Source organism: Pyrus communis, chromosome 13 (genome assembly GCF_041283825.1).
Source record: "Pyrus communis isolate YQ-2024b chromosome 13, ASM4128382v1, whole genome shotgun sequence".
Lineage (NCBI taxonomy): Eukaryota > Viridiplantae > Streptophyta > Magnoliopsida > Rosales > Rosaceae > Pyrus > Pyrus communis.
Window position 1 is genome coordinate 23681980 of NC_142577.1, and position 14663 is coordinate 23696642.

At 38.5% G+C, this 14663-nt stretch overlaps 2 protein-coding genes across 6 annotated transcripts; both read left to right on the forward strand.

Moving 5' to 3' along the window:
* Positions 1 to 4406: 4406 nt before the first annotated feature.
* LOC137737967 (putative disease resistance protein At1g50180) lies at positions 4407 to 9478 on the forward strand. Of its 4 annotated transcripts, none has more exons than XM_068477561.2 (4): positions 4407 to 5974; positions 6573 to 8346; positions 8887 to 8948; positions 9083 to 9478. In XM_068477561.2, exons 1-3 carry the CDS (start codon positions 4942 to 4944, stop codon positions 8924 to 8926), a joined length of 2847 nt encoding a protein of 948 aa, XP_068333662.2. In that variant the 5' UTR covers positions 4407 to 4941; the 3' UTR covers positions 8927 to 8948; positions 9083 to 9478. The 4 variants fall into 4 exon arrangements, with proteins under 4 accessions (XP_068333662.2, XP_068333663.2, XP_088538643.1 ...); XM_068477562.2 differs by having other exon boundaries at positions 4409 to 5974; positions 9089 to 9478; XM_088682517.1 differs by having other exon boundaries at positions 4409 to 5974; positions 8887 to 8918.
* Positions 9479 to 10132: 654 nt separating this feature from the next.
* Positions 10133 to 13151, forward strand: LOC137737922 (uncharacterized). Of its 2 annotated transcripts, XM_068477507.2 has the most exons (2): positions 10133 to 11069; positions 12504 to 13151. In XM_068477507.2, exons 1-2 carry the CDS (start codon positions 10192 to 10194, stop codon positions 12541 to 12543), a joined length of 918 nt encoding a protein of 305 aa, XP_068333608.1. In that variant the 5' UTR covers positions 10133 to 10191; the 3' UTR covers positions 12544 to 13151. The 2 variants fall into 2 exon arrangements, with proteins under 2 accessions (XP_068333608.1, XP_088538644.1); XM_088682518.1 differs by lacking the exon at positions 12504 to 13151 and having other exon boundaries at positions 10136 to 11331.
* Positions 13152 to 14663: the final 1512 nt, after the last annotated feature.

Genomic DNA, 14663 nt, shown 5'->3' on the forward strand with positions numbered 1-14663 from the left:
GAAAACTCTCACTCTCTCTCCCGCTCTGAGTTGTGTGGGTCATATGAAGGGCAAGACCTGCTTTTAAAAAGATGGAGGAAGGTCTGAGGTGGAGATTAATGTACGTTTAAGGGGTCTCACTACTGATTGACAGCTGCAACCACACCACCTATTTGAGTGACACGGTTTACTCAGATAAGTAACGTCAATTGATGTGGATCTTGACTGGGTTCATGGAACCTAGATCTTTGAGCTAGCAAAGCTTAAAATGACAATTTTTCCCTTAGTTCGGGTCGTCGTGGTTCGCCCCAAATGGGTCGTGCATGAAGAGTAGAAAAATGGAGAATGCGAAAGGGTTTGGGAAATTTTTTATCAAGGTGATTGGGGCAGGACAGAGATGGTATTTTCACCTTCGACCCAAACCCGCCCCATCAGCACTTCTATATGTACTCAATGTTATCGGTCCTTTTTTTTTTTTGTTTAAATTTCATTAAGGTTTAGTCGAACGAGATCGTAAAGAAAGGTTCGTATACATTGGAACACTCGAGGATTAACCTGTTAGGGCCACTTTAAGATTTTGTGCTTTTTTAAGAGATTGATTCTTGTATGCTTTAAGAATAATTAATCATAAAATAAATAATTCAACTATTTAATAAATATTATTTTTAAAAATAATGTGAGTATGAATAACAATGGAAAGACGCTTAGTAAAATTTATTGGAAAACAATATAGTTGTGTGTAATGATAAAAGTAGACATAGTGGGGTGGTGGTGATAACAACAGTGGCAACGATGGTTGTTGAAGTAATAGGTGACAGTTGTCACTTTTTTTCTTTCTTTCTTCTTTGTTTTTTTTTTATTTTTTTATTTTTTTCAACAGAGGAAATACATGTGTAAAAGTAAATAATGCCATTTGTACAAACTAATGAACGTATATATTCATTAGCGGCCTAGCTCTAGTTTTTAATGAAAGCATGATTTTAAAACTAGGATATTTTATTACTAAATATTTTTTTTATTTGCTTAATTTCAAAAGAAGTAGTTTTTTAGTGAAAAAAAATAGCAATACTACATTGGTGACAAGTGATTTTTATATGCTATGTCAATTAATAAATTTATTTCATTGAATGTTGGTTGTATTCATAGCTTGCCACATCAGATGGTACAATTGGGCCCGGTCAAAGATCTAAACTGTTTATTTTTTTATTTTTTTGAACAATCCATATTTCTATGTTATGTGACGATCCGTTCCTAATTTTATATTTAATTTCTCCCCAAATGTGTAAATTGACATTTATGTCCTGGTGGGCAAAGTGACGTGAATGTGTTTATTAGCTTTTAATTTATTTTTCTCATTATCGTAATTAAATTGTACTTATCGTTACGAATGTGCATTAAATTGTTCATTGTCAAATGTTTTTGATAAAGCACAGTAGGTTTCTTGTGATTTCATCTGTACAAAATCCTATCCTTTCTCTTCTTTAAAACCAAACATGTGCCCTACACTTCACCACCAATTAGAGCACTTCCAGCGTTAGCTGGAGCTTGGGGGACAGGCCAGCAAACAGGGCCCGAGAGCCCGGCCTATTGACTTTAGCGTGTGGGAGCCGGAGGGACAGGGCATGCCTGAGCACTAGGCCCATCACGAATTGCCAGCCCGCGAGCTCGAAGGCTATCTGACGCAAGGCTGACGTCAGCCCGTTTTTTTTGTTTTTATTTGTCAAGTGCGTGCACTGCACCCACGCGTAAGGGTGCGTCACCCGACATGTTTTTAGCAAATGGGGCCCGCGGTGCAGTTTCAAATTGTTACCGTTGGATCTCAACGACAAGAAAACGTGGATTGTCAGATTTGCAACGGTTAAAAAAAAATAAAAAAAATCTTATTTAATATCAACCGTTGGATCTGAGATCAACGGTTGATATTATTCTCCTTTATAAATTAAAAAAAAATAGTTTTAAAATTTAGAAATGTTACCATTGTGCCACGTGGCACAATCTGGAGTGTTGGAATTCTTTTTTTTTTTTTTAAATCCAACGGCAAAGATTAATTAGTTGAATAAAAAAAATTTAAAAATTGTAAAAAATGAATAAAAATCCGAAAAAAAATTTGAAAATTCTTTTAAAAAAAATTGTTTTTACTTTTCTATAAATACTTTCTCATTATCATCTACTTTACACCATAATTTCATAATTTGGTAATTAATTTATACTAAGAGAATCTTTATTCAAAAGACATTTAAACACACCAAATAAAATTACATAAACAAACCAAATACTAAAAAACTCACTAAATGAACTAAAAAAAACACACCAAATAAAATTAAATAAACACATAAAAAAAAAACAAACACACTAAATGAACGTAAGTATCTTGAGTTTGTTTCAATTCCTACTGGTGCTCTATCAAATCAATTTGCCAAGCATTGTGCATATATGGCTTTTGAAGTGCAGTATATCGTTGAATGATCAATTCATTGTAACATCCATCATTTTCTAATGGCTCATGTTGGACGGGTTCTTCGATGGTTTCATGAGCACAATATATACGTGTTCTTGAATTGTTCATCGTGTCTGACTCATATTCATCAACAACATCATAATCGTACTCATATTCTACAATCATGTTGTGAAGAATGATGCACGTCATCATGATGGATCGAAGCGACTCTCTATCAAACAATCTGGCAGCACCTTTGATGATTGCCCAGCGAGCTTGGAAGATACCAAAACAACGCTCCACATCCTTCTTGCACCCCTCTTGACAGCTTGCAAAGTGTTTTTCCTTTGCCCTTCGCGGACGTGGCACTGTTTTGACAAATGTTGAGCACCTTGGGTAAATGCCGTCTACTAGGTAGTATGGCTCGTCGTACATACGTCCGTTGACGCAATACGTGACTTTTGGTGTCTTTCCTTGCAGGACATCGTTAAACATTGGGGATTGGGTAAGGACGTTGAGGTCATTTTGAGCTCCCGAAACCCTGAAAAAGGTGTGCCAGATCCATGTATCAAAAGATGTCACCGCCTCCAAAATGATACTTTTTGCTCATTTTCTGTCCCCATAAGCACTTTGCCATGCACTTGGACAATTTTTCCACGTCCAGTGCACACAATCGATGCTTTCAATCATCCTAGGAAAACCTTGCATCTCACCCTTCTTCAAAAGCCTTTGCAAGTCCATATCAGTAGGTTTCCGGAGGTACTATGCGGTGTAGATAAATTTGATTGCTCTACAAAACCTCATCAGGGACTCAAGAATGGTTGATTTCCCCATCCTCGTTATCTCATGCACTTGATCTACAAATGCTCCATATGCAAGCATCCCGCAAGGCAGCAGTAATTTTTTGCTGAGGAATGAGACCCATAGCACCAAAAACATCATTCTTTTGCACATAGTAAGAATCATGGTTGTAAATAGTAATCATGATTCTGTTGAACAAATGTCCTTCCATTCTAAAACGACGTTTAAAGTATGTATCAAGGAATGCACTATTACGGACAAAATAATCGTCCAAGAGTTCCATACCTCGTCGTTGCCTGTTTCTATCAAGGTTTTTGAAATGGCTAGGCCTGCAGATCTAACCCACAGCTTGGATGACTCAACGGGAATATGAGGCTCTGCCCATTCTTACTTCGTCATCTCTCCTTCTATGCTCTTTATACTATTCCCTCTCATTTTGGGCCACCTGGAGATTGAGCATTCCTTCTAATTGGTTAAACAATTCTTCCCTTTGTTGATCGATTTCCCACGTCATCCTTGAAGAAGAAGACATTGTAAAAGTGAAGCAAAAACTATGAATAATGATAGAGATTTTGGTGAAGAAGGAAGCATAAACTATGAATAATAATAGAGATCTTAAGAAAATTGGTGTGAGATTTGTGAGGATAAATGTTGGATTATATGGAGGATTCATAAAAGATTAGGTTGTAGATAATGTCAAGTGACATGGCGTCATTTGTTAAAAATCTGATGGAAATCTATCCTTAAAGATTGTAAACAGATTATGACATGTGACGTGACGTGACTGGTTAATAATCTTATCGGAAATTCATTACCAATAATTATATTTTCAAATAATGACACATGACGCAACGACTACAATTAAAAATCTTATTGGAAATCCATCACCAATAATTGTATTTTTGGATTTTATGACACGTGGCGCAACGAAAACAATTAAAAATCTTATCCGAAATTACAAATAAAATTATTTTGTATTATTTTATAACTTTTTAGATAATGACACGTGACGCAACGATAACGATTAAAAATCTTATCTGAAAGTACAAATAAAATAATTTAGTATTATTTTATAAATAAAAATAATACTAACATTTTATTGGATATTGCCAAAGCTATTGAAGTGTAATAATTTTATCCATGAACGAATAGTATAGTGTATTGCCTGGGTCCCCACGCTCTTATTTTGCTTCCCTCATTATTGCAACTTTTTACTCCTCACTCACCCTCTCTTCCTTTTTCACCAATCAGAACTCACTTTCCTTATCTGCCCTCTTTTCCCCCTCTCTCCTCACCCGGGCTTCTCCACCTCTGCAACTACAAGGACCTTCACCAAATCTTCACAGATCGAGTTTAAAAACTCCACCATCGTACTCCCCTCGTCACCACGAACCCAACCATACAACCAGATCGTGAAACGGACGAGTTGACTCGTCAACTCGGAAGGTCCGACTCGGACAAGTTTATTCCGACGTGATCCCGGCCGAGTCACGACGTTTTGAAGGTTGTAGGAGCTTCCTTACAACTCCCCGAGGCTCCTAGGTCAAGTTTGAAGAAGAAACAACCTCGAAAACACACGGTTTCGAGGAGTGAAGTTTTGGTTGCCTGTAACCAGTTACTCGTCTGCCTACGTATATTGGCTTGTTCATTCAGAACTCTTTATGAAATAGAAATACTTTGAAACTAAAAGTCTATAAGTTGTTTTCCTTGTGCGCGCGATCGATATGGCTGAGGCAGTGGTTTCCTTTGTGGTTGAAAGGCTTGGAGACTTAATCATTCAAGAAGCGAAGTTATTGCATGGAGTCAGCGATCAAGTTGAGGCTGCACGAAGAGAGCTACAAGTAGTGCGGGGTTTTCTGAAAGATGCAGATGTAAGGCAACGAGATGATGAAACGGTACATATTCTGGTCGCGGAAATTAGAAATGCTGCTTATGATTTGGAGGATGTCATAGAAATTTTTGTCCTCCAAGTGGCCTCGAAGAGGGAAGGAGGTATTATGAAGGTTCTGAAAAGGTTTGGTTGTGTGCTGAAGGAACGAGGTGATCTTCACAAAATTGGCTCAGCAATTAAGAAAATTACCACCCAGCTTTCCAATTGCAGGTCAAGCTTGCGAAATCATCACATCATGGAAGTAGCCACTTCTTTGTATGAGAGGCGGCAAAAACTAAGAAGAAGCTATTCTCATATTATTGATCGTGATGTTGTCGGTTTAGAAGCTGACGTACGAGAATTGGTTATGCAGTTGGTGAAGAAAGAGCCCAGACACCAAGTTGTTTCTATCTGGGGCATGGGCGGTCTAGGAAAGACAACTCTTGCAAAACAGATTTATCATCATGATGAAGTTAGACGCCATTTTGGCAGCTTTGTGTGGGTATGTATCTCTCAACAATGTCAAGTAAGAGATGTTTGGGAACAACTTTTAATTAAACTTCTTTCTGCTACCACCGTGCAAAGAGAAGAAATTGCAAAAATGAAAGATGATGAAATAGCCAAGAGAATTTATCTTCTACAGCAAGAAAGTAGATGTTTGGTTGTCATCGATGATATTTGGAGCATGGAGACATGGGAGTCTTTGAAAGCTGCATTTCCACTAAATCAGAGAACAGAAAGCAGAATATTACTTACAACTCGAGTCAAGGAAGTAGCTTTGCATGCAGCAGATAGAAATGGTATCCTCCACGAACCTCGGCCGTTGAACGAAGATGAAAGTTGGGAACTATTGGAGAAGATAGCAATCTTCGGAAGAGAAGAAATAAGTAATTTCTCATCCCATTCTATTCTCCTGGATTACTTTAATTTCTTATTTCAATTGATTTCATATTCCATTTGACACAAATTAAAAAGAAATATGTTTTCAAACCTCCGTGTATGCTAAAGATTCGAACAAGGAGTACATGAAGAAAACAAATGGGTTTCAAACAATTTCTAGCACGTAGATATTTCAAAACAATTTCACATGTATAAGTACATCTAGTTATTTCAATTACATTGCTAAACGATATATGGGAGAGTAAACCTAGTAGGAAGACTACGTTTTGTACCAAATTGATGTTTGATATTCTACACTAAGGGAAGAGAAAAAGGTTTGAATGCATGACGCAGTAGGTTTAAGAGGAAGATCCTAACCACTAGAGTAATTCACCATTTACCTTGGTGTATATAGATAAAAAAATAGTATCTAAGATAAATTATATTGTTTTTTCAGTTATCTAGAACTATATTTGTGTGTGTGTGTGTATTTGGTGAGATATCTAGCATCCGTTTAGTAAAACCATTAACTTATACTTTATGTATTTGATAAATTCATTTCTTTAATATGACAAATAATTAATGTGGTGTTTCATTATTTATCAGCCTCGGAAGTTTTCGGAAAGATGAAAGAAATAGGAAAGAAGATGCTTCAACATTGTGCCGGTTTGCCATTAGCTGTCATTGTGCTCGCAGGACTCCTTGCTAGAAAGGATACAATTGAAGAGTGGGATACAGTGCTTAACAATGTTTATGCATACATAAGAAGAGGCAAAGGCCATGAACAAGAATGCACGGGTACAATGTGGGTGTTGGCATTGAGTTATGATTACTTACCCTATCACTTAAAATCATGCTTTTTGTATTTAGGCATTTTCCCAGAAGATTTTGAGATACCAGTGAAAAGATTGACTCAACTGTGGATGGCAGAAGGTTTTATATCTATGCCACTACAACAAACACAAGGTTTAGTAGAAACAATGGAGGAGATAGCATACAACTACTTAAATGAACTGGTGGACAGGTGTGTGGTTCAAATTGGGGAACGGGGTTCTGTTAGAAAGATCAAGTCTTGTCGTCTTCATGATCTTATGCGAGACTTGTGTTTGATAAAGTCAGAAGAGGAGGGCTTTCTCCAAAATGTCAAATCATTGCACAGAAGTGAGACTATGTATTCTCCTCCTTCTCTGATGATAGCCAAGGCAATACCAACGGGTAAGGTTCGAAGACTTGCCATCTGCTTGGATGAATATGTTGATAAATTAGTTCCATCAAGTTATGAAAGAGATGTCCGTCTCAGGTCTCTTTTATACTTTTGCCCATCAGATTGGTATCCAAGAAATAAAAGGCCAGTATCATCACTGTTTGAGGACTTCAAATTGCTCAGAGTTTTGAAGGTTGAAGGTATGGCTGCATTAGTAGACTTGCCAAATGAAATTGGGAATATGGTCCACTTGAGATTCTTAAGTCTAAGAAATAGTCGTATAAAACGGTTGCCATCTTGCCTGGGCAATTTGATACTTTTGCAAACTCTGGATCTTCGCATTCATTATGACTCGGATATGTTACCAAATGTATTTTGGAAGATGGTGCAACTGAGGCATTTGTATTTACCCTTGAATTACACCGCACATGGTAATAGACTACACCTATCTACTCTTCACAATTTGCAGACTTTAAATTATGTTTCGAGTGACTGTTGTGAGTTGAATGATCTTGCTGGGTTAACCGGTCTCAGAAAACTGGCCATAGAATTGGCAAGCCCCTTGAAAAATTTGGAGGAAACCTTGAAAGGTATAAGCAGCACACTCAATGGCATTCGATCTCTATTTGTGCACAACTTACTTGGAACTGGCACGGAGGTAACACAAATAGTATTGAGTTGTCGTCATGTGTACAAGCTGCAATTGATTGGTCGAACAGTAGAGTTACCTGGAGACCTTCAGCACTTTCCAAACCTCACTAAGTTATCTCTGTGCCGGTGTGATCTCAACCACAACCAAATGGCGGTACTAGCGAAGTTGCCAAATTTGAAAATCCTATGCCTAATGGAAGAAACTTTTGAGAGTTCAATTTCAGACACACTGGTTTTCTCCAACGAAGGCTTTCGTCATCTTGAATGTCTTTCCCTTGTTTCTATGTATGAGTTAAAGGACTTGAAGGTGGAAAGAGGAGCCATGCCGAGCCTCCGCCGATTTTTCATACAAGCTTGCTACAGATTGACCGAAATTCCAAACGGGCTGAGGTATCTTACTACGCTCAGGGAGTTAAGCTTCGCAAGGATGTCTACGACATTTCGTAACAGGCTTCAGATAGGAGGAGATGATTTCAATAAAGTCCAACACGTGCCTTCCGTTGTATTTGCCGACATGTTGGACAGGTACTTCTTGAATTTGAAAATCTCGAGATTACTTCATTTGTGTTTTGTTTTCTTATTAAACAAGTAAAATTACAGCAAGGATCCGCGACGGATTTCATTTGTGTTGTTTACTTCAGCAGCTTCATATTACCTTTTTTTCTAAAATTTATTTGATCTTCTTTAAATTTTTACTGTTATTCTCCATTGTTGGTTCTCTGTTTTTTACTGTTTTTCTACTTCATGTTCATGCTCCTACTCTGACGATCTGACCTGCCCTTTGTTATATACTGCTTGTTCTAATTTTCAACTCACTATGTTTCGCTGATTATTCAATAACTGTTACCTAAGCATACCCGATAGAGAAATTGTTGGTAGTATTGTACTACCGTTCCTTGAGCAGCTACAAAGAAGCAATTAAAAGGAACATCTCTCTTATATTGCACAGCAGCATAAGCTGCAACTGATACAAATTATGTTATCAGCTTCTTTGTGGTGTAAAAGTACTTTATTTGTTTCTTGCTTACATGTATAAGCTCTAATATTTTCTCAATTTGTTGTTAGTTCTGAGGTCACGATGCTCCAATCACGGCAGCGTATATAGCTTTCTGCCCAAGACTCTCCAGGTATTTCAGTCTAGGGTTTTACATTTGCAATATTTGCAATCCAGTTTTTTCTTTTAAAATACGTATAATTTCAATCCCAGTGCACTGACTATTCTTGGTATGTCGTTTTGCGATTTTGATCTATTTAATTCCAGGAAAAGCTTGTTGGGATCTATAGACACGTTATTTGGTGATCAAGCAAGGTTGATTGGATACGAAAGCTTCCGTAGATTCAATTGTGAGTATGAATAATGAAGTGCGACGAGAATTCTCAAATCAGGATGTTCGAGCGAGAGGCAAGTACTCCTCCTTCGTCGGTGCCTCCAGTTTCAGATTTGGTGCTTCTGGATGCGCAACATGGTGGTGCCATAATTGTTTGAATACAACCTGGATGACTTTTACGTGTGATTGATTGAAACTACTTCCATTTCAAAATTGTGATCATCTTCTTTTACGTGTGATTGGCTGAACAATGCTATATCTTGTCTTTGTGATTGTTTGCCTACTTTGTTAATGTTTATGCGATCGTTCGGCTACAAGTTTTGTTCAAACTTTTAATTGGTATCAGATCTTCAAGTTCAAAATTGGCTACTAATTAGCTCTTAATCTAGTGGTATTTCCTTCGGTCTATCCAGCATTGGAACAAGTAGTGAGTTCAAAGTTTTCCTCCTCCATCCGTAGAAACAAAGTCGACTGGAATTTGTGGTGGTGGCATTGAGGCTTCCGGTTCACGGTAGTGGTATGAGATTGAAAGGTTTGATGGGAAGAATGAATATGAGGTGTGGTAAGAAAAAAGCAATTCGGACATTCGGTGATTGTTGTAGGTCTCTAACTTTTATTATATCAATGTGGATTGCCTCGGGAAATAACAATAGAGCTTTTCTAGACATTTGTAATTCGTGATTTAATTAGAAAATACTTGGTTCGAATATAGGATGGCTAAGAATAAAATTCAAGAAAAAAAATCGATTGCATGTAAAATATCTCAAGAAGTTATGTAAGGGCATCCCATATTATTATAAAGGTCAGCTATTTCCAACCCATTTTAGTAGAAGGACGGTTCTACATACGAGTCCATAAGGCAAAGCAACGGAGCGTTCCAGGCCCAAATATTTTGAAAATCCCATCGCCTTTACCTCCGCCGTTGGATTATCAACCAATAATCCTGATCCAACGGTGGACATTGAGACAAGGATGCTTATCTAGAACTACCGGATCCCTTATCCTACGCGCACTCTCTGTACCCTTTTCCCACTTCACTCTCATGGCAGCTGAGCTACAGCCACCGGAAGCTCCTATCACCGCCGTCCCGACAATTCCAACCACCACAACGACACAGCTGATAAATACAGAAGCATCCTTAACTGCCACAACGGCAATAGCAACCACAACGGCCGTACACACCGCGGAGAACCACGGCCCCCAATTGGGCCCCAAAAGGCAGCGACGCCCCAGCGTCCGATTAGGCGAGATCGGCGACCAGCCCGCCGCTACTGGCTCATTTGAATCACATATGCGACGAGCCAGGCCCGGCTGGAGGCTCCCCAAGGACTCCAAATCGGTCAAGGCCCGGTCAATCACCAACCTCGTCAACGGCAACGAGTCCAACGAAATGACGCCGCCCGATGAGAGGAACCAAAATGGCGACGGACGGTTCGAGTTCGGGAACCGGAGAGTCAAGGCGAAGCGAGCCACGGGGACCAAGAGGATCCGATCGAATTGGGCTTCCAATTCGAAGCTCGACGACGGCGATAGCAGAGAGGAGGGAGGCGAGTGGTTCAGCGCGGATCCCGATCAGGATAGTCCGGTGAGGGGCAGCACTCCAGTGAACTCGGGGGATGACGCGGGGGAGGATATGTGGGATGGGCAGAGGATGGCGGGAAATTGGGCTAGGGCGTCGGTGAGCAGGGAGAACGATGCCGTTGAGGCGGATAACATGCCGGAGTCGAATTGGAGTGGGGTGAGGTCGTGGCTGATAGAATTGGGGCTGAGCCGGTACACGCCGGTGTTCGAGATACACGAGGTGGACGACGAGGTGCTGCCGATGCTGACTTTGGAGGATCTTAAGGATATGGGTATCAACGCCGTCGGTTCACGGCGGAAAATGTACGCCGCCATCCAGAAGCTCCGGAAGGGGTTCTCGTGAGTCTGGCTTTCCTTGTTCTTTTTGGTTTAGTAGAATAGTGTAATCCTTTTGTTCTTACAATAACATAATTACAACAATGATAATCATAGTTTGTGTTGTAACATTAGCTATTTGTTCATCTTTTTGTACTTTAATTGTTGTTTTCCCATCAACGCAATGGGAGTTTTCTTTAGTTTTTGAGCTAGAGTTTCGACTTGTAGTTTGTTGATGTAACACTACCATATTTTGATTCGAATAAAGTATATGTTAAATGAGTAATTTGGAACCGGCGTTCATTTCATCCTTCCTTTTGTGATGCCCTTTGCTTCTTGCATTTATTGCATGTTCGTAGGTTTCTAGCAGCATGTTGCGAATTCAACTAGCGTGGCAGTTATGTTGTTGTCGGTTGAAATGATACATAGCTCGGATGATAGGATTGTATTCTTGTTTGGGTTGGATGATAGGATCGTTATATTGGTATTCTTTTGAGGTTCCTTCGTTTATGTCAGGAAAGCTTTGTTCTCCATGCTACTGTCTGTAAACTGGTAACCGATGGTGTTGGCTTCAATGCTTAGTGTGATGACATACTTCATACAATATAGTTTGGGGGATGGGAGGACAGGGTAGGAACCATTTGGTAGGGGTTATAAGAAATGAATATTGATGGTTCACTCGTTTCTAAGCATTAAAAGGAGTTATTTATCATTTGTTAAAAAGGATGCTGCAGTGGATTCGATCCGAAAACTCAAAAGTAATGCAGTGTGATATTGCTTGTCTGGCAAGAACTGAATCTAGTACCTTAACCCGACCCTAGTACAGCGCAAGCATAACAACTGATTGTGAATTTGTTTTTTGTTGTGTTTGAGTACATGGTCTAGGACCAACAGCAAAAGAATCATAGTTTTACGAGCTACGCTAATGTGTGCAAATAACCTTTGATAGATAGTTGGGTGGTCATGCAGTCTACAAGAAATCGCATGTTCCTTGGCTGCATAATTGATGATGTAGGAGTTGTTTCTTTTAAATGATTGTGGAGCTGGTGAAATTTGAGTATTTGAGAAACAGTGGTGTTGTTAACCTACAGACAGTGCACTTGCGGTAAAATATTTGGTGTAACGTATTTTGCCGTGTCAGTTATTCTTGTACTATTTCTACTGGATTTTGCCCTAAAGCTTTTCCTAATCCGTAATATGTTTTAGGATGTTTTTCCTCTTTGGCCCAACAGTTGTAATTGGTCTCTGCTGGAATGTTTCATAAAACTTGACCTTTTTAAAGTTCATTGTGCCATAATATGATCTGGATGCTCATATTTCGTATGGTTTGGCCTTGTTAATCTTGTCACCTTGTTTTCCTTTAGCATTTTGTACGTAGCTCTGTCATACTCTCAGTCTTCGTAGATTCAGCTTCGGTCTAGATGTCATATGATTCTCAAGCTAACTTTCTTTCTTTAGGAGGAAAACTGTATGCACTCATCTGGGCTGTGTGCTTTGAGGGAGGCCACGGAAATTTCTTCGTAAGTCATCATCGGTCATCATCAACTTCAAGCAATGCCCAGGTCTTTCGATTTCCATGAATCCTTACGTCCAAAGCCGGTTCTCGAGCACATTCACATTGTTGGTAATCGGGGCAGAAGTCATTGCCTGCGTTCACGAAGTTGAAAACCCAGTGAATGTCCTAACATTCTTTCGTCGGCTTCAATTTTCGGTTAGTAACGCACAACCATCTTTGTTGGATACCTTGAGCCGGTACACCGGTGGCAGTTAGTCTAGCCTTTTTGAGAGTTTTGCAGAAGATGTACTTGCAGCAGATTCACGAGAAAATGCTGGCATCATATTCTGAATTAATCCAGCTAAAACAAAAAAGGATTGGAGCCTCAAATTCATCTATGTTGTGGGCTTGCCTTGGATCTTGAAGCCCAACAAAGCAATCCACGTCCAAGTGCATTGGTGATTACGTCACGTACTACTTGATTTGCCATGGTTTGGTTTGATCATTAACCAAAGATAAACCAAATTGAAAAATGTAAAAGATGCATATTCTTTGAGTTTATAACTATTATGTATATAAAAAAAGGAAAACTAATGAAAAAGACTTGAAAACTTTGAGTTTTAATAATAAGGACAAAATAAAGGGTAAAATGAATAGTATCAGGTTTAATTTTTTAGTGTAAAAATGTGATTTTTCGTTAAAATAAACAGTACCGTGAGTTTTTTGTTAAAACTCCCTATAAAAAATCGAGATTGAAAATAGCTTAAAATTGTTTTAGTATTTGTTTTGTTAGTTCATATACATTTTTCACATACTTTTTCTATTTCTATGACACGAAAATAAAAAGTAGAACTTAAAAAACAAAAAGAAAATACAAGGGAGACCACCTTATTTGAACCACATCTCTGGCATTGCCAAGTCATTTGAAGCAATCTACATGTATTTTAAACTTTTATCAACATAATCAATTAAAATCAATTACCAACGATCACTTAGTATTACGGTTAGTAATATTCTTTTTCATTTATAAGTGAGAAGTTTTATGTCACTCCTTCACCTCCTTAATATAAATATCATCGTATGTTTAGAAGAAAAAAAAAACCAATTGCGAACATAAGCAGTTAAGTTTAAGTTTGGGAACCTATAGCTCCTCGACAATCCACCACCCACCCCTTTTGCACCGCCGCCGGTGTCGCGGGAGACCCTCATACTATAAAACTCCTCTCCTCTCTCTCTCTCTCCTTTCAATGGACGCTAAGGATATTGGGATGAGAAATAAGAGAATCTTGGTTTCACATCAATGGATATTGGTATTTACTGAGATCTTTTGGGGAATTGAAGTGTTTTCTTTTTTTTTGAAATATTTTTTCTCACCATTTTTTTAAGCGTTGACGCTGCTTACAAATATATTTATTACTGTTTGATAGATTTAATGGAAATCTATGTGATAGATATACATAAATTTTAAAATTTAAACTCGTTCAATGATAATACATAAATAGATAAGGTAACGAGCATTATGAGAAATTTTTCTTTGTTCCGGAAACTCCATCTCATGCATGACAGGTGGAATACCAAACCAACAGGCATATGACACATGGCTATATGCTTTCACACATAAATTTTTTTTTTGGTTGCTCTTTTCGTTGAAAATTAATTAATTCTTTGTTTTTATTAAAATTTATTCTGAAACTTCATCTTCTTCATCTGCAACCCCTAATTCATCTTACTTTTAATCATAATTGAAATTGGCTACTCTCCCGGAGCCCAGAACTAGAAATTGGGTTTTGTCCTTGTCGTTTCATCATTTGGATTTTTGTTCTCCTTTACAAAATTCTTGGAATTTCTGACCATTTTACTTATGCGGGTTTTGGGGTTTTGAATTTGTTCAGATTCATATATATATATATATATATATATATATTGATCGCGATACATGCATCTGCATAAGGAGAGAGAATATAACGTCGGTCTTTGAGTGAAGGTTGTCGACCAGCCAGACAAGCCAAAGCCAGGTGGTGGTGGGTGTTCTCATTCCTCTGGATTGGAGGTCACTTTACTAAAACGTGCGGAGTGGTAACTTTATTGGGTGGGTACTCCAGCTGTTTCATGTTGTTTGGGCC